The sequence below is a fragment of the Poeciliopsis prolifica genome, unplaced genomic scaffold (assembly GCF_027474105.1).
Source record: "Poeciliopsis prolifica strain line A6 unplaced genomic scaffold, Auburn_PproV2 SCAFFOLD002, whole genome shotgun sequence".
In the NCBI taxonomy this organism is placed as follows: Eukaryota; Metazoa; Chordata; class Actinopteri; order Cyprinodontiformes; family Poeciliidae; genus Poeciliopsis; species Poeciliopsis prolifica.
The window spans coordinates 10,335,078-10,356,108 of record NW_026562377.1 but is presented as its reverse complement, the minus strand read 5'-3'; the positions used below and the strand labels follow the sequence as shown (position 1 = coordinate 10,356,108).

Sequence of the window (21,031 nt, the reverse complement as noted above, 5' to 3'; positions counted from 1 at the left end):
TGAACTACTAACACGTGGACAACTGAGGCACTACCTGATCGCAAAGTAGAAGAGTAATGTAGTAGTAAAGGCCATGTGATAATTCTATCACATAAGCCCGACCGGGCAACCTGGAACTTCCTGTCCTCTCAGACACACATGCCAAACAGGAAGTAGGCCGTTGAAGGCTTCTCCCACAGCACAGGAAGTGTAAGGTTACTGAACTATTGACCATCTCTGGAAGGTCTAACCAAATTCTAGCACACATTTGCACTTAACACCTTGCTCTACTTTCAGATCATCTTAAAGATGAGAAACTTTAATCAGATTTTTGTGGTTTAGGGTAGATCCACTGGACAAAGCCTTATTAAGATCTGACACGGTTCCATTGATAGATGCAGCTATCAGTTTCACAGACAGCATGCATAAATAGATCGAGGTAAATCAAGGAGTAAATGATAACAAAAGTAGATATAAAACTTGAGATAAAATGCATTGAGGAATATAACTGAAGGGTCGCTAGCATGCCCAGACAAAAGACGATTGGAGAGGAAAAATAGCACAAGATAGAAGAAATAACTTTTGAGGAAAGTATAGAAGGAGAAAGAACAGTGCAGTAAGGAGTGACAGAGAAAGAAATAGAGGAGGAAGGGGTGGAGGAAGGGTAAAGGGGGGACAGGGAGTAACCCGTTTTACTGCTGTGTAAACTTTGCTTTTCTTCAGCTAATGTGACAAAATGTGATGATGGCACATTGTCACATCGCAGTCCCGGTAACACAAAATAAGTATCAAGGAACAAGGTGTGTGCCTAGGAGTACACAGAAAAAAAGAGCTGTAGCCATTGAAGGTAGGAAGCTAACTACTACACAGTGTAGGAGTAAAGAAACAGAACTGGATCAAGAGTGAATAGAAGTTCGGAGAATAGTAAGGAGAGATGGAGGAAAAGAGAAATGAATACCGTCAACGAGAGGAAGACAGGTAGAACCTCTAAAGTTATGGAAAGGGACTGGATTGAAGAGGGAGGATAATAAACTTGAGATTCAGACGAAGGATGTGACAGGTATAGTGTACTGTGTGTGTGTTTGTATCTGTATAGATGCATATACTTTTTGCATTGGCATAGGCATGGATGTGCGTGTGTACAGTATGCAAGAGCAATAGAGTGAAAGAGCATGATTCTGCAAAAAAGAAACAGAGAGGCATCTCAGCAAGCATTTAACATTTGGTGACATGGAGGAATTTGCAGTTACCCTAATGTTTTCTTCAACCATTTTACATATTTGAGTGGAAAATCATAGGAAAGCTATGTGCAGGAAAGTCAAGATTTTACAAATACACAGCAGACTAAAATAAATAAAATATTTAGATTCAATGTCAAAATGTTTGTTGAGATGCAAAGGTCAAAGGAGAGAAGGAAAGTAGTGAAGACACAGAAGACAACATAATGAAACATATGTGAAAAATGACTTTAGAGACGCAGAAAACAAAGGAAGAGAGACAAGACGCAAGGCAGAAATAAAAAAAACAGACTCAAGCAGCAAGACAACGAACAAGACAAAGGCAAATGGATTGACACGCAGACATACTGTACAATACGCAACAAGGGAAAGGAAGGGATCGGGTTGTCAGAAAAGGGGGGAGAAGGAGAAGGAGGATATAAGTGGGGGATAGAATAAGTAACTGATTATAAATAAAAAAGAACAAGAAAAGATCATGGCTCAAAGTTGGTTTGGAGATCTCACACACTGGGGCTTAAAATCAAGAATCAGGTACATGTTCCTTCACCACCACCTTAAACATTGCTTTTGTGTACAAGTGGAAGTTAAATGTTTAGGACAGGTGGGCATAAGGAAGGACAAAACAGGGCAATGGGAGTGATTGAAGGAAAAACTGAAAGGGGCCCTTAAAGTAAAATCAGATTTAAAAACAAACCGTGTCGATCCAAATGGGATTCATATGATCGTTGCATGGGAAAAGCTAATTTATCCACAAAACTAAGGCAGAATTATTATATAAACAAACTCAGAGGGAGTTTCTTTTAGCTGATTTGTACATGTAAAATCAGTATAAAACACTGATGGATACTTTCAATTACAGAGTGAGGGACACTCAAATGGGGAACACGGCTGGTGTTGGGGTTTTGAAATGTCTCTAATCTACTCTATATGCATTCTCTGTTCTATCCACTCCTAATGTCAATTACTTTGTTACTCTGGATGTAACATGACCTGACCTTGAGGGCAAAAAGTTCATAGCTGACCTTTGAAAAAGGCTGGTTTGTGCTATGAAAAATGACATGCAGTAAAAATGCACCAAGAAAAATGGACACTTGCAAATCCTCAAAAATACTGTTTTCCAAAAAAAAAAAAGTTGCTAGCCAAAACTATGTATTTGGTTGAGATATTTTCATTATTTCTGACAAGAAAAGGCAGAAAATCAACCCCTTAAGGGTGGAAAAAAATAATTCTCTGCATTATAATTTGATAAAGCATACCTAACTAACCAATAAAAGTGATACGGCAGCCCATTCCTCACACAGACATGCATGGGTGTGGCTATGGCATGAGTGACATAGAACGGTGCACCCTCATACACTTGGGCGAACACCAGAGAACCAAAACAATCCAAAAAATTGTCACTCAAGCCCATCCAAGCATGCCATTTAAGACTGATTATAGCATTGCTCGAGACACACAGACTCACAAAATAAAATCAAATGAAAGGAAACAAACAAAATTGAACAAATCCACAAATAGAACTACATTCGAACAGCATAGACAGTACCAGAGTGCAGCTGTGTTCACAGAGAGGTTTGCATCAATACTATTAGATGTTTTTAAGATTCTATTTGTCTCAGGAATTTATCTTCCAATTCAAAATGTCTGTGGTAACTGAACATGTCAAACATGAGTGTTTTGGGGAAACATTCAATCAAAGTTTATCTCAGGGTGATCTTCTCTCCCTGGGGCTCAGATCAGCCAATGGACCGGGAGCTGAAATGGTTAAGTGAATGAGGTTTCCCCACAGGAAGATATCTCTAGTCCCCTTTAAGAAACTATAATGTCAAGAGCTATGTGGAAACTCATCCTAAATCAGCTAATAACTTTAGCAATTGAAGAATCTGACAAGTTAAAATTTAAAACCGGTTTAAGCTTTTTTATTTTTTTATTTATTATTTTATTTAAGGACATTCTGGTACAAAGAAACAAAACAAAGAAGAGTCATATGCAATTTTTAAACCCAACACGAGGACAAATGGAACGAGAGTCTACTTCTATAGTAATGTAAAACAATGCATTTACTAGAACACTAAGGTGTCATAGAAATAAGAATGGTGTGAAAACTACTATTACATAATTAAGTCGTTTTAATATTTTCGCTTTTAGAACAAATAAAGAAAAGGCATTTTAGGAATCACAAAGCTATATTGTCTGTTTAAAAGTGAAGAAAAAAACCCAACAACTCAAATATCTAACTGTCTTTTTGATAAGCAACCAGAATATAATTTTCCTTTCAAAACAATGTAATCCAGCCTCTAATCTCAACCACATAAATGTATCTGTTTTTGATGTATATTCTTGGGCCCATTACAGTGCCACATACAGGGCTGTCGTTTGGTGTGTTTGTGTGGAAAAACACATTTCTTGAAACAACAGTGTTCTTAAGGATGTTTTTAGAAACTATAGATAAAAAATCATCTGATAAAACTTTTTGTTTTGTTTTGTTAAGGTCCCTAATTAAAAGCCCAACTATATAATATACTTTGCACATCATTATCCATCATTAGATTTTAAATGCAAATTTACTTTTAAATGTAAAATTTCCTCGCTGGCTCATGTTAATGAGTCACCATCTTTTAAAAGTTTTGAAAGTTACGAGTACATGCTCAGCTGAACTTTACATCAATATGCAGTCTGTTATTTAATGTGCAAATAAAACTCTCACTTTTAATACCTTTAAAATGCACCGCCATTCCAACAAAAAATAATAAAGAAAGAATCCCAATTGCATGGACACGCTCCTCATTCACAGAGACCAGAGCCAGCCGGCCCATTTGGAATTGAGAAAAAAGAAAACAAACATCCACATTTTATGTGGCCCAATAACAATATGTAGTCTTATTTCAAGCCCCAATGTGGAGAGAAAGACAAGAAGCCATACACTGGACGAGGTGAGAAGCAGTCGAGAGAGAATGCCAGAGTATTGCACTAACTAAGTGGGAGGTGTTGTGGAGGGATTTGTGTTGAAAAACAGAGGTCAGAAGGTGGACATTATTGGCTATTTTTGTGAGGCAGATTTTGTTGCCCCAAAATGAAGGGGGAAGCCAAAATAATGTGCAGCCTTTAGTGTCACCTTGAAGCTGAGATTACACCCTCTTACTGCCTGAGGACACAGGCACAGTATGAAGATCCTTTAGTCACACTTGCAGGGTGAGTCCTACAGCATTTACATTTAAGCTGCAGGGGTTGGCCTGTATTAACATTTCTTTGCTGCACCACTGCTAAACTCTCCCTATGGGTGGCTCATCAAAATGGAAATTATTACCTAAAGGAAACTAACAGGAATCACGGCATGGGTATCTAATAATAAAAAGGGATTTCAGAGTGTTAACTATTGCTGTTGTCTTACAGGTACATGACAAGCAGCGAAGCTATACTGCAAGAACATTCCCCCATGTCTATGATAATTCCAGTGCATGCCAAGCTAGTTAGTAAGTTAATTAGTGAGTTTATTAGTGAAGAAGGTAATGGGCCGTATGTTTTGTGTGGTGAATACAGGCACTTCAATGCAAATGAGAATTTTTTGGGCTGTGTAAGGCAAACATCTAATAGAGATGGCTAGAATTTGCTTTGGCCAGTGAGAACATAAGGTGTAATCTAGCTTTCTTTCCCAACATTACATACGGATGCAGAGCAGGACATGCAAGCATTTTCACAAACAAGCAAATATCATAGTAGAAGGGAGAGCATGCACATGCATAACAGCACAGTCTTTCTGCATCAGTGTTTCTTTGTTGAACTGGGTTTAGAATTCTACAACTAGATTGTGTTGAAAAAAAAAAATCATCAAAATATGCCATATGAAAATATTCAATTTAAACATACCTTTGAGGTCCAGTTTAGCAAATCTTACATAATTTACTTTGGTATCCTCAGTCAAATTTATGGAAAGTAAGCCTTCATACAGCAGCTGCCTTGTGTTAATGAGGGCTAATTTATCTTGATTCATCAACTAGTTTTCAAAGAAAAGTTTAAAAAAAGACAGTGTCAATAGCTAAAACTCTTATTTCCTTTCCAAAAATGGTATATTATATACTCAGACAAGTTGAGTTGAAAATGTAATAAGTCAACTCACTACAGCAACTGAGTAATCAGTAGAAATCTAATCTGTTTGCATCAATCCCTTATGGATTTTGATCATTTTTCTGATGTTTAAGATCTACAATGTGCATGTTAAAAATACTGTTTACTTACATGAACTTAAAAAAATAATACAAATAACAATATAACTGATTAAAGTGTAATTATTTGTATTGACAATGAGAATGGCAGCTGCCAATCAACAGAAACGAATCACATCAACTAAAAAATACAAATATGTATATATGCATCTTCTGCTTGTTTGGCTGCACTAAATGCAATTCTGAGGTCATTTTATTGTTATTGATTTGCACAATATTGCAAATGGCATCTCTTAATGGCTCCCTAAAATCAACATGCAACCCAATCAGGTCTAATCTTTTTGGTAATGGATCACTCCAAAGCAGATGACAGGAACACTGGCTGCATACACATTTATAATTTCATTCGGCATTTGCAGTTGCACTCCGAGTATCAAGAAGCCGAGCAATATCAGGTTGAAAAAGGAACAATTTTTTTTTAAACAAATTAATGAACTACAAAAAATGACATAGTAAACAAAAACAAAAAAACAGAAACAGAATCATAAAAAAACCACACACACACAACATCGTCATCACAACTCAAAAATGTACTAAAACAAAAGAAGCTAAAAATAGGGTTGTCAGGAACAAAAAATAGTTTTGGAAAACCCAAGAAAGACAGGAAAAAACAAAACAAAACACAGAGAATGCAAAAAGAAGAAGAAGAAAAAAACATTGGGGCCGAAGGGGTTTTTGGACAGGCATGCAAGCGCAGTTACATTCTCCCATCATGCAACAGGTGCTGCTATTTTCATGTGCTGGGTTTCCATAACAACACATGCAACTAAAGCTTTTAGGTGCAGAAGCAATACCAAAGGATGCAAAACGTGAAAAGGCCCCACAATGCAAACATAAAATTAAATAAACAAGACCCGACCTAATCGGGGTTTGATTTCATCTTTTATTTGGAAATAAAAAAAATATGGTCTTTTAAAATTATTTAGCAGTGTGGTTTAACTGTTTGTTGTTGTTTTTTTTTTTCAGATTTAGTATATAATCGAGCTCTGCAAAAGGTAAATAACAGCTAAAATTTGTCAAACATGTTGATTTTTCTTTTCAAATGTGGGTTAAAAAAAGTAAAAAAGAAAAAACACACCAACCTTCTCGAAGCTCTGAGGGATGTAAAGGGGTTGATGCAGAACACAATGACATGAGGAGAAGAGAAAAATAGGGGAAACACAGAGAGAGTAAAAAAAGCCACCTCAAGGTGTTTAGCTGCAGCTACATGTCCCTTTCCTTCTTTTTTTTCCCCCTTACCCCTGTCCCTGTCATCAGTGACACCCGTCTTCAAAGCACACTTGCCTGCCCTCCCCTTTAAATAAACTTTGAACCAAAACAATCAGATTCACCCCAGTGGTCGCTCTGCTGCCTGCTAAGGAAAAAGGATTGGGGCGCCACTGGAGTCAATTCAAGCGTACCATACTCATAATTCAAAATTTCACAAGCTTCTTATGGCCACAATGAGAGGCTCATGAGGGTGGCCACATTTTATTTAGTTAGAGAAGGAAATGAAATAAAGAGAAAATAAAGAAAACAAAAACAAATGAGAGATTGAAAAAAACAAATAAATTTAAAAAAGACAATTCGGGGGGAAATTAGCAGCTGCAGTTCAAGGCTGGTAAGAAAAATATTATTCTACGAAGCCAATCAGCAAACACTGTCATTATGGTTGATGTTTGGGAAGGAGTCTCATTTGCTTCAGTACCCACATGGCTCATTTTCAGGGTTTCTCTCTCGTCCTTACAATTATCCTTCCACACAGCTGCTAATCTCAAGTGCATTTTGCTTCGTGAACAAAACATAGTCAACATCAAGTATCAGAATTGATTGACAAAAGTTAACTGAAAACAAACAAAGGCTGACACCATCACAGCATAAGGAACAGGTGTGTTACATAGTGTGAATGCACTGGAGTAATTATGAATCTAGAGTACTTTTTTAAAAGCATGCTCATGGAGCCAGTGTTTGTGATAATATCGGATGTGTATTTATTTCAAGGAATGTGTGTATGATTTAATGTAAAATAGTTGCAAAATGTTAAAAATTATTTTTTACGTAGATGTTAATGATTTCTGTTGAGAACATTTGGGTGAAAAAAAAAGACGACTAGCTAGTGGGCGTGGAGGGCTTTGAGATGGGGTTTACTATCAGGGCACGATACAGTTAATGGGAGGCCTGAACTGGTTTTCTGTTGTGGTGGCCAGTCAAGGAGGATGTAGAAAATATCTCAACAGAAAGAGGCTCACAAATGATGATGTTTGAACTCTGTTTGAGATTGTTATTTAGTATTTAACTGAAGGACTGCTTTAGTAGTCTGATGACAAATGCTTTACAATAATTTCAATTTCATGAAAACAAAAAGAGAGAAGGGGAGTGTCTTTTGTATTCTCAAAAATATAGCATAACGCTCTTTGCTCACCTAAAATAATCTGTTGCGGCAGTGATCATGCAAGGACCACCACTGCAGACTGCTAATTGACACTGCTTGCTGAATCACATTTGTATCAGCTCGTGCCTCTGCTAGATAAATGCTGATAGTCTTGAACAACCATTTTCTTTTTACCTTCAGCTCCCTGTAGTAGAATTTCTCCTCTCCACGCTTCTATTTCACTGAGTCTGATGATAGCAATAATAATGAAAAAGCAGCTCCCCGACCCATTTTATAATGTTGGAGTAGTGAATTATTTATTGGGAACAAAGTTATTTGGTACACAGCAGAGGGAACAAACCGAGTAGATACCGAGGCATCTTTATTTAATATGCACAATATTAATAATACATGCTGAAAATGCATCTGCTTCAATTTATTAAAGCTCCCTCAACAGGGATTCATTGTCATTTAGCATTAGTGGTTGAGGACAGGCTTTTGTCTTTATAGTCTGTTTCCGATGAAACTGTTCCCTCTGAATTGTTTTTTGTTATATATATGTATATCTTCATTTTGCAGGAACATTCTTACCAAAATAAGTACAAACTGTAAAGGCCTTTAAAGATAGTACACAAAAGAAAAACTGGGAAACCCTCTAAGTTTATGCTCTAGTTCAGCATGAGGAAAAAATACAGGAAGTGTAGAATTTATGGTCAATTTGACAAATGAGCTGTGTGTAAAATACAGTGCTTTTTCACTTTGTTATAACACAAATACTTTTGTTTTCCTCCCCCAAAACTGGAAAAGGCAAGAAGGGGTGAATGATTTTGATTGGTGGGCAACATTACCTAGCCAATCAATCAAAATCAACACTTACCGTTGTGCTCCGTTACCTGTAAAACACTCATCAAATGAAAAAACAAAAATAACAAAACCAAAAATATATATTTTCAGTGTGTTTTTAGGTGTCAACTTGAGATGTAGTGGGGAAACATTTGATTGGGCACACAGTTAACAGGTCAAAGGTCTTTGGCAACTGATAATGTGAAGACATACGGCTTGTTGGACTATACATTTCCTTCCGAGTGAGTAGGGGAGGGCATTGAAAGACAAAATGGAGCATCATAACAGAGAAGAACATTAGTTGGTCAATTATAGATTTACATTTGGAAGTTTCAGTACATTAAAACAATTACGGGAAGGCATTGATATAAATGGTAGAAGATTTAAATTCTTTTGATATTAATTTTGCAAAACATCTTGTGCATACACTTGTAGATTAAAATGGAGTTTAATGGAACCAATTATAGTACTTTACGCTCAAGATGAGCTGTATGGTGAAGACATTTTATTTAGACAAAGTATATTTTATTTATTTATTTCTTGTCACTTTTTTTTTTTTTTTTTTGCCTGGCTCAGCAGTCTGGTTGTTCCCTACCTCGCACATAAAGATTAGCGGGGGACGAGTAGCGTACGCCTTCCTCATTAGACGCCACGCACTCGTACTTCCCCTGGTCCAACTCCTCACTGTTCTCAATCTGCAGGGCACCTGGGGAAAGAGAACATCCGACAAAGAAAAGGTGGGAAGGGGGAGAAACATGGAGAAAAGAGAGAAAGAAAGCAGAAAACATATGATTGGTCTATCTAACACAAACAAATCAAACCACCGGGGATCACTTAAATTTCACACGGTCATTTCAAAAACAGTCTCTCTCTGCAGCAACGCTGACACAGGCTAGCATGGCTAACTCAGCTGCATTCCAGCATCAGTCAGTCATTTGTTGACAAAAGCTAAATAAATCAAAATCTGAACTGAATCAGTCATTTTGGATTTGCAGCAATGTTTAAATCTTTAGCAAAAAGGAGCTACAAAGTAAAAAAAAATATATATATATATAAAAAAAATTGTTATGAAATGTAAAGAAGAAAAGTATAAAGGTAACCTTGTAAGTTAAGTAATTATCTGCAGAAGAAACTAATTGATCTTAATCTATAATTTTAAGTAATTATGGCCCCAGGGGGTTGAATACAGATCCATGCCACACTATGACAGTTTTTTTTTTCTTTTTTTCCTTTTTCTTTTTTGCGAAGGGGTTTTCAGGGTATGTCTCGTCCCACTTTGCAAATTTAATGAGTGAAATGTTTTCCCACCTTCCCACTCCTTTGAAAAGTAAGTTCAGTTCAAATGAATGAATAGATTTTTTGTTGTTTTTGGATTTCACATTTTGCTACATATATTCAGTTGAATTTAGGTTCAGACTTTCACTGAGTTATTCTAAAACTGCAATATCATTTGATCTCAACATTCTGTTGTGACTCTGCCTTCAAGTTTAGGCTTGTCTTGCAGGAACATGACCTTCAGTCCTGGTCTCTAGTCTTTTGCAGTCCTTAACATTTCTTCTTCTGGAATTAACTTGATTTTAGCTCCATCCATCATACAAGCAACTCTGACTAACTTACCAACTCAAAACCTCAAGGAGTACAAGTGTATTTGAGAGGCACACTACAACTCGGTCTACTCTTTACTCATTTGGTCACTGTTTATGTTTTATCTCAAAAGATATTTTTGGTTGGAGTTAACAGCTTGTGTGGAAGTCAAGACAACCTCAGCGCTCATCTGCAACATGGGAAAAGGTAGCAGGGAACAAAAGAGGGAGGTGAAACACCAGAATCATTCCTCGTTAGAGTGTTGTTGACGGCACTTCCTGATGATATCATTAGGGCCTCTGGCTGGCTCAGCAGACAGATTGTAGCCTGGGATTCTCTGACAAACACAACACCACCATCGCTCGTTAACGTTTAGCCAAGAAGCATCAATATGCCAGCAGCTGCCCCGAAAGCTTTGTAATATACTATAACGCTCTCCATCACATCTGCAAGTGAACACAATGTTGTACAAGGCCACCACTCTGAAACAGTGTTCAAATAACACGTTTCACCTCATCCACAAATTAGACAATCGATCCTGGTTAATTATAAAGATTAGTCACGCTTTCAGTCCGTTCGCCGCCTAATAGAGAAAAGAGTATTTTAGACCTTGAGGTGTGAGCAAATATATTTACCAATTTAAAAGGAGAACAGACCTGAAGGTACAACAATTGATAGTGTTTCATTTTTTGGTTTTCTTTTACTTTCTCTTCATTTTGCTTTACTGCTCAGATCACCTTATCACTCAGAGGTCTCTGTTCCTGGCATGTATCTCGAGAACCAAATGAAAAAAGAAATCTGCCTGCAGAGTGCAGGTGGTACAGTTTTTTTTTTTTTCTTTTGCTCTGGCTTTATGTGAGCATCTGACTTTGATCTGTTTGATGTGCACTTGGAACAGCAAATGCCAGTGTGGTGGCAGGTGGATTGGAATGTGCTCAGAAGCTGAGACCACAGAGTGAGAAACGTATGAAGTTCAACTCCAGGTGGACAGATCCAGAAACCTCTGCCAGCAGCTTGTCAGACAGGCTTCCTCCAGCTGAATTCTAAATATTTTGTCTGAACTCATCTTTTGTTAAATCAAAAAGCACAGCTCTATGTATATCATTTTTGTTAAAGCTTCAGCTGGCTGATAATGATGTGGCTGCTTAAAAGAAAAGCACAAATAATATATAACGGTAAAAAATAAAAAAAAATCTCAAAACAACCTAGCAAAATACAACAGCCAACAGCTAATGAGTAAAGTAGGAGCGAGAAAGAGAAAGAACTATGTCTTTGAGGATACCTTGGCAGTTTTATTTGCACTCAGTCTTCTGCGAAAGGAGGATTTAGCAGCTGGTGGTACAATCTGTGTTTCCAAGTTCTTACTGTTTTTTGTACAGATTCTAGGTAATATTTCAAAATAAGGATTTGAAGACTGCATGAAAATTTTCTTTCACTTAAAGTAAATTATAAATAAAATCATATATATATATTTTATTTTATATTTTTTTTCTTAGTGGTGAATGCTACCAGTTAGTTTTAAGCTATACACACACGCTTGCCTCTTTATCTGGTACATCTTGCTTGGATTTCTCAGATATTAGGCCAATTTTGACTTGATCATAAAGGGTATGATCAGCAGCCATTCAGTGATGTTCAGGCGGGTACTAATGGTTCAAACAGCCAGGTTTCACATAAACGTGTCTGCTCATTCTCCTCTGACATCTACAAGGCACTTTTAGTCAACCAGTTGATAAGGTTACTGAATTTTGCCTGTTTTTTGGACCATTCTCTAAAAACCTGAAAATTAGTTGTGAAAAAAATTCTCAGTGTAGATGTTGGCACATGTAGATATCTCAATGCACTGAGTCACTGCGATTTTCTTTAACAGTGACTCATTGCAGTCTATCGCAATTTGTGTCCATAACCAATTGCAAACAGGTAAAAGTGACTGGTGAGTCTATATTTCTGCCACATTAACTTTTGGAGAACTGTTCTGTTCCCCAAAAGTAAAATTGATTAATTTTAATAACTCAAATGTGATTATTACATCTTGCAATTAAAACAAAATACCCAGTTAAACTGCATTCAATACCAACTGTCTTCTAAGAAGTAGAATGAAACAGATCTCCCTTCATATCCTGAAGCTCCAGGAACACCAGGGTTTTTTTCTTACTATCATTTCCTTTTGTCTGTCTCTCTTGCTTTAAGTGACTGCACTCTGTGTGTTTTGCATAATTGCACTCTGCGTCCTCCGCCAGCCCGTGGCTCACCAGAGCGCCTGTGGCCAGGGACATTTTTTTCTTTTCTTCTTTTATCAAGAAAAGACGGAAACATAAGGAATGAAGTAAATAGCAAAAATTATCTTCTATGAATGCAACAAATAAAGCCACACACTGAATCTGCTCGCACCATGAGTGTTTACAGATAAAGACTTGTTTGGTGGCAAACTGCTTTTTTTCCTCAAAAAATGGCCGTTACTGTGCTTATTGAGTGAGTCCACCAAGCAGCTGGATGGGATGTTAGCCCTTTTTTCCCCTGCAGCTTTTAAGTCTTATTATAAACATCAGTGGTCATAACTGCTACAAACAATTTGGGCTTGCTTAATTTTAGGAGCGATAACAAAAACAGCTGGTACGGATAGTTTGCTTGGAAAAAACATGTTTTGAATAACAATTCTAGTTATTGTATGACATCATTCGATTCTGACTTCAACTGAAGAAAAAAAAACTGAGAATATGAATAAATATGAATAACATCCCTGGAGAAAACGTAAATACATAGTTGGACAACTTTGATTTACTTGGATAATTAAAATTCCAATCTATTTATAAATGCAAATATGTATGCATCTTAAACAGTGCCTTGTCAAAAAAAGTATACACCTTGAGTTTTTGACATGAAAAAACAACAAAACTATTTTTTGCAGTTACATATAATAAGTAGTGTAGACTTGTAACATGGAAGGACATGGTTTTCAATATTTTAAAAAATAGAGATATTAAATTTATGGCAAGCATATGTGATATTTCACAGTCCACACTCCCTCTCAGATTAAATTCCTTATGTTTCACGATCAACTTGGAGAGGTCGACATTGACAGCAATATTATGTCTTTGAGCCACTTCAGGAGTTTGTATCAAACCCTGTAACCACAGTAAAATATATAGGGTGATGTATTAGGGTTGCACTGTTGTGTGCATTCAAGTCCCGGCCTGGGTTCTTTCTGCATGGAGTTGAAGATGGAAAAAAGATGGAAAACTTTAAAAAAAAAGATGGAAAACTTTAAGGCGTATGAATACTTTTGGAAGAAACTTTATAATAAAATGTACTAAATATTGTATGAGGCATTTTTCTGCAATGATACTCAAAGCTAAAATAAAATAGACATGACTGCTGATGGAAAGGAATAGTGGGGATTGATGTGATAAAGTCCATTTACTCCCTTACAATGATGAAAAATAACCCAAAAAAAAAACTAGCCAAGTTATATTCAAGGTCAGACTAGAGAACACTGAAACTTTTTTTTTTAATTTACTGATGCACTGTAATTTATTATTTTTTTTATCCAACGTAAACAGGCTATAAGTGAGACAAAATGATAACCTCATCTTCCAGTTACTCTTCAATTCAGTCAGAATAATAACCAAACACTTCCATCTTTCATCCTCCACTGCTACCCACTCATGGCTGTCTCGCAGCATGTTCACTGTCTTCATCCATTCAATGAAAAAGGCTGTAATGGGCACAGAGTCTACAACAGTTGTCTCAGCCACGACAGCTGCCCTATTTAACAAGACTGTGCAGGTTCATCTGATGAGCAGTGAGGTGTCAAGGGTTTGATAAAGGAAACTGCCTGGTCATGGCCCAACATTTTTTTTGAAAATTATTTTCAGACTTTTTTTATTTAAAATGCTGGCCAGGGGTCGACATGGATGATTTTGTCCTTAGGGAACGTCTTCTTGCTTTTAAACATTCTTGCAGGAAGATCCTGTTTTAACGTGATTTTAAAGGTTTATATCCCTTTTGTAAAAGACAAAAAATAAAATGCTTGACAACAAGAAAATGACAAGAGAAAAACACAGAAAGAGAATAACAGTGAAAAGTGGTGGAGGGAAGAGTTGAAGTGACAGAAAAGCACACAAACACAGAATGACAGAAATGGGAGTAAAAGAAAAGTGAGGAGGGGTCGGCATGGATGATTAATTCCCAAAAGTCCCTGAAGCTGTGATCTGCCCACCCCGCATGCTGTGTTATAGCAGTTTTACCATGTGTGCATCCCTCTCAACTCCTAGTCCTCCACCCTCAGTCCCATTTGTGTAATTCAATTAGTGTGCTCCAGCGGACCTTGATTGATTTGTTTAGGCGATCTACAAAATGGCTGGCCAAGCCTTAGTCTTTCTTTCCCTCCCTCTTGCTCCTTCTGCATCCCGCTCAGACCTGCTGGTGGCATGCTGCTCTTTTCATTTTATTTTGCTTTTTGCAGTTTGCAGCTCTCATTAGTCCCTCATTTCTCCTCATTCAAGCACTGCTCACTAATGCTTTACTATAGTCCAATTAGAGCTCCAAATTAGCAGCTTACTGAGTTGGTGGACACAAAGATAATAACCTTTGAAGTACATGAATTATACCCACTTAAGTTTAGAGACAACTGTGGGATACTTAAAACAAAATATTGAAAGCTTTAGTTTTCTGATATGAAAAGGGGGAAAAACGTTTAAAAAGATATTTATGCTTTATGTTTAAGAATTGTAGCTGGCTACACAAATGTTACCTAGGTAGTAGGCTTCACAATTTGTAAGAAAGCTACTTCAAATAAAATTCATACAAAGTAACAGTGCTGCACATGATTCATTGACCACAATGAATGACATCTCAGAGGTAGCAAAATTCAGCTGCATATTCTTGGTTTTAATAGCTGCATGACTGAAGACAGCCAGTGTCACTACATGGCAGCCACGTCTGAACTTGCTATACTCCCTCTGTCTCGCTCCTACGTCCACGCCCTTGCTGTCACTCCGGCAATACTCTGTCACCACCACAAGGTCACTGCGCTGCGACCGCAGCAGCATGGGGCTCCACGTGTGATGCCATTGTTGTCAGAGCCCATCTGTTGGTTTTTAACGCTTCTATGGAATCAGTAATGACGCAGGTAGGAAGTTAAGCTGCCTTTTACACCTGTCTCACACTTCAAGGCCAGCACCTGCATGGTTCCGTATCAAAGTGAAATAAATTCTACTTTTGAAATCCAAATTATTTTTGTATATGAAAGTGATGTAAAAAGACTTGGTAATGGTGCTGGATTTTACCACCCTCTAAACACACAATGATCAGGAAAAACATGCTGTTAGAATAGGCTGGTATGATCACCAAAGTACTTATGCAATTACTTTAAATAAAGAAGCATAGCATGATTAAAAAGAGGGATATTATGTATTTTCCAGTCACATTGTACCGCTTGTGCCAATTTGGCTTTCTTGTGAGCAGTGTAATGTGTAGAAGCCTTCTTTCAGCTACCTAGCTGTGGGTGAGAATACAATTGCCTCACTATGATAGAAACAAAGTAACTAATTAAGAAAGTTTGGGTCATTTTCAATAACTTTTTAATTGTGACTCAACTGAATGTAGTGTGCTAACTGTACAACAGCAATGTGTTGGACTTTCTTGGTTATCAAAAAATGATCATGTTTTATTAGAGTCTATTTTTTTAAAAGCAACCAACTTTTCCTTTGTTGTTGATATGGAGATGTCATAGATGAGCAGAGTTACTCTGTGCAACATACTGCTGGGGAAAACTCTCGTTATTTCAGCACTTTCTCTTTTCCTTTATGGGTTAAAACATGCCACAAATGAACAAAACATTTAGTGATTTTTTTTTCAACCAAACCTTTTCAAATTCCGGTGTACCCCATCACAAAATAGTCTGTGCCTGTATGCGATATGTAGTCTTGTCTATTTTGATATAGGCCACACATTCCTGAAGGCAAGTCAGCCTAGGCAAAGAGTAATGCAGTGGGGGAAAGAAGCCCAAGGCTGCTTATCTAATTATGCAAATACAAAGTTCATGAATAATGTTAGCTTTTGTTCACTGCAATGTGATTTATGAGCTTTTCTTAATCAAACAAAGAGATGAAGAGGGAGTTTGGTTATATCTTTAATGAATAAAGGCTTTAAAAGATGGCTAAAACCTCATGATGTTAATGTATGATTAGGAATGCATGACTTTAACTTCAAAAAGAGCTGCATTGAAAAAAATATATAAATAATTTCTTTGGCTGTAACAAAACTGTAAACCAAAACATTTATTCCATCCTTTCAAATACATGGCCAATCCTGTCAAACTGAGAAATTCACTTACCTGTTCAGGCTGTGGAACAAAGGCATTTTTCAACAAACACACTGAAATCACATTGAGTCACCAGGGAAGAATATGTTTGAGCAATAACACCTGATGGATAATTACAAGTGAAAGTTAAATTGTCGGGGGAAATGAAAATAATAATGAGGGGAAATGAAGAATTTATTGTGCAGTGATTTTGTGTAATTCACAGGAGTAGAGCGCCTTTACATCTATGTCACTGTGGTCTTTCTTTTATATCTTTTCGTTCATCCTCCGCCGTTATCAAAGCTGCTTTTTGCTTGGTTAGAAAACTGTGGATGTTGCCAATTCTCAGAAGGCAGCCAGTGCACCCAGAAATCCCCCCCCCTTTAGGTTTGTAGGTACAAGCTGCTGTAGAGCAGAATGGAGGGAATTAAATCAAAAGTAATTTATGCCAGTTTTTTCCCCTGACATATCTCAAAGTACGAGGGAGGTGCATTTACATATATGACGTGGTGGTGAACGGAAAGATCAAAGCAGACAAGAAGAGGGAAGAAATGAGGTTACTGAAGTCTGAAACAGTTTCCAGCAGAACATAGTCTGGTCTTATCAACATCCATGAAAGTGTTGGCCACCGACTCCAAGCTTTTAATTTCTGCTCATTTACAGTTATGTCTTTGCTCAAAATATTTAACTGTTGAGGTACAAAACTACTATATTCTAATGTCACATTTCTCAGTAGGTTCATGTTAGTGAAGAAAAGAAGACAAAAGGAAAACACAGAACACACATGTAAGACTAATACATAAACAATGAGATGAGACATGAGACTGAAACACACTGGTCTAAGCTTACAGAAAACATGGTAGACAAACACGAATGGCATAATGTTATTACAATAAAAATTAGATTTTCTTTTTTTGCCTCTCATATTTAGTAACTTTGGTTGGATTAGAGGTGGTTATGTTCATTTATGATTCAGTTAAAATATGTTTATTCCGTTCTTTTATTTGTTCTTTTTTTACTCTAATCATCTTACCTCGAATCGGGGTGCCCTCTGGAGGAGACACAAAAGTGAAGACATAACATCAGTTCAGCTCTGGGTTAATGTTAGTATGAGTTAGAAAGTATTTGGGATGAAAAGGTCACTGAACTAAGTTATAATATCATTAGGAATTTTTTAACAAACAATAAATAAATCAAATGTATTTCTCTGCTGGTATCACAAAAGAAAGAACATGCCTTTATGATTGGGACTTTCTTTTAAATTAATGCCTAAATATTCTTTGATGAAAAGTGCAATAACTTGATAGAATTAATACCCTGAGTGTCAGTATTTTATCATACCTGAAACTCAGGTATGAAACTGAGCAGAACATGAGGAATTTGATTTGCTAATTTGGTGCCAATAAGAATTTTTCTTTCCAATCATAAGAGGTGTGGATATAACAGCAAGAGTATTTGATACTGGAAACAGAGATTTGCTAGAATTGTATATTATACCTTAAGCCTTACTGTAACACTTCATATTTTAAATAAAACTTATTCTTTGTTGTGCAATACATTAACCTGCTTAATTGTGACAAGGTTCATCATGTCTCTGCAGTCATTTGATCCCCTGGCTTCTTCCATTTTTTTCACTAAGACCTTTGTTTGTTATTTATTGCTTACTATGAGAAGATACATTGTCACATTCTTGACTGCAAGCCAAATGCTTCATCAGGAACAATGAAATATTGAGGTTTTTTCCCCAATTCTTGGTGGTGGGTTTTTAAGATGTCTGTGCTGCAGAGCTTAAATCTGTTTGCACAAAGAAAGCAGTTTGGCCTCAGCCCCTTTGAATTCAAAATAATTTTTCCATTCATGTTATTGCTTTGTTTCTGTTTCTTTTTGTTCCCCTTTTGCTCACTTATTTCTATTTTTTGTCTTTCACTCTGTTAAGACATGAAGTGCCTCAGTTCTTCCCTGCAAATGTATTTGTGTGTCCTTCCTCGTGTTTTGAGAAAGCTAGCAGGGCAAATCAATCCTGGAGAGGAACCCTATTGCACATTTCTGGCCTGTGGCCCAATGCTAAGCATCAAAGCTATGTACTGTTCATCAAGTTTATCCATGAAGATCTCAGCCTCCTCATACATGTAAGCTATTTTCAACTGAGTATTAATGTCCAACAACTGCTTACTTATAAGTAAGCTGTAGTTTTCCTCTTTCACAAATGAAAAGTTCATATTACAATATCTGATCTTACCAAAGATGAGTGACATTGTGCTCAGTTTTATACACATAATTAACCTTTGACTCCTCTTGGGTTGATCTTTCAGGAGTTACCACAGCAAATCATCTCTCCCAATATTGTCCTATATCAGCATATTGATAGATTCTAGATGACACATATTTCAAAATTCATTATTGGTAACAACTGGATTCACACATAGAACCTACATTTTTTAAAATTCTTTAAAATACGGATACGATGGCTTTTGTAAAGCTTTTATTTTTACAAAAAAGAGGGAGATTCCTAGTCTTCTTAAATTGTACTCTAACTTTTGGCCATCATGTCAAGAATAATGATACTGGGTCAAAAATATGTAATAAATATGTAATATGTAATAAAATTTCAATATTGTTAAATTGTTATTGTATTTATGCATAAAGGATCTTCTTTTGTGATACCAAAAATTAGTACTCATCGAGTTTGAAGTTCTGTCTGGTTTGCAATGAACCTTTATCGTTACCTTTTTTAACAATGTGTCCCAGCTGTGCTTGGAATTTTTACTAAAACTGCATAAAAATTTCAGTCCCTAAATACATCGTAAAGCATGTATATAAGGATGCCAATAATATTATACAATATTATTGTATAATAATGTGTTATTATTATACAACAGTAATAATAATAATAGAAATAATAATGATAATAAGAACAGTATATTAACTGATGAGTATATAATGAGTTTCACAGTGCTCTATAAACCAGTACTAAAATAATTGTTGTGTACACACCACAAAATACATATATGGCTATAAATGAAAACAGAGAGTCATTGAAAAACCAGACAAAACTAATATGGCATTTTAATATATTTTTTATACATATAGTTAGGTAAGTCACAAGGCAAAGGACACAGGACACTGGGATTGTTATGTTAAATTGTTAGAATTGATTAGAGGCTGCAGGAAGCTGGTTTATTTAGCTTTAGCTCAAATGAATTTTAGTTAGGAGTAAAGAGGTTAGAGGTCAAGTTAGGTTAAGGTTAGAGCAAGGTTAGGGTTAATAGAGCAGGTTTATACAAGGGAGTTCAATTTACATCAATCACAAAAAGAAAGATTGACAAAACGATAAAATAATATTAAATAAAATTAGTGAGGTGGTTGAGGGGCTAGTATTTGTAGAATATTTAAATTTTCAAAACTGAAACACCACAAGCAGACCAAATTAAACAAGGCAAAAAAACAAACAAGTCTGTTGGGTACATCTGTTTTTCAGATACCAAATCCAACGGTATGACACAAAACATGTTGGCCTTAAGCATTCCTTCTAAGCTTCGGTCAACCAGGTATTGAACAGATTAGCGGAACAATGACCTAAATACATCTCCACATGCGGCATCTTCCTCAAAACTATCGAATGTGGTATTATTTAATTTCTACAGATCATCCATCTGGCCCGAGATGTTGCACATCTGCATGTAAGACAAACAAAGTTGCGTGATAGGCTGAGTGTCAAAGTCTGACCTCCCTCCAGAGGGCATCTGGCTGACCTTCACTTTGCTCCAAGCCCCCTCCCTCATGAGTCTGGTTGTGTGGTAGCAGCCCAGAAAAAAAAAGCTCTATTGTTACTACATCTGCAGAGGTCCCAGCCTCTCTTCTCCAGAGAGCCTTTGATGCCAACATGTGTGGTTGAACGCACACAAATTAAACATTTGAGAACGTCAGGATTCATGCAACATCAGATTACAAGTTTAAGCATTTTCTTAAAACAAGGTGCCAATAATCTTTATGAATATTCATCCTCTCACTGTCATTGTGGCCTGTAGTGAATCATTCTAGTTGACAAGGCCAGTGAAGGCCTGGGGTCTGCAGTCATAGGAACTGGAGAGAAATGTCAGGCTCCCAACACACCTCTAAAGAAGCTCCTTAGGGGACCCTGATGCAAATATCACTGCCCCACCAGCACAGCATGGTCTGGAACATAAGGAACCAGTGTGCCAGCTATTCTACCAGCTAGAGAGCTATTTTGCAAATAAATTTTTCTCCTTTTACAATGGCATTATTATTATTTTTCTGTTTTAAGAGGGTTCACAGTAGAGCCACATTTTTCTAATAGCTTGAAAATGTTTAAAATCTATCTGTCTGTAACTTTGTGGGCTTTATTGGAACAAACAATAGATTCTGAAGGTTAAAGTCCTCTTCTTATCATCCAAAGTCAACAATCAGACTATGTATATAAGAATGTAACTGAGAATAAAATTATTCTCCATTACTAAATACCAGATCATGACTTTTGATTCAATTTATC

At 36.6% G+C, this 21,031-nt stretch overlaps 1 protein-coding gene across 8 annotated transcripts in view; it reads right to left on the bottom strand.

Moving 5' to 3' along the window:
• The window catches only part of ptprsa (protein tyrosine phosphatase receptor type Sa), a 239,569-nt gene that overhangs the window by 71,220 nt on the left and 147,318 nt on the right, over positions 1-21,031 (bottom strand). For 7 of the 8 annotated variants that reach the window (XM_055054714.1, XM_055054740.1, XM_055054749.1 and 4 more), the window contains one exon: positions 9,229-9,339. In XM_055054714.1, the coding sequence (XP_054910689.1) occupies positions 9,229-9,339 (111 nt within the window). Of the gene's footprint in view, positions 1-6,522; positions 9,192-9,228; positions 9,340-21,031 lie in introns of those variants that run through there. The other variant, XM_055054759.1, reaches the window with a different exon arrangement.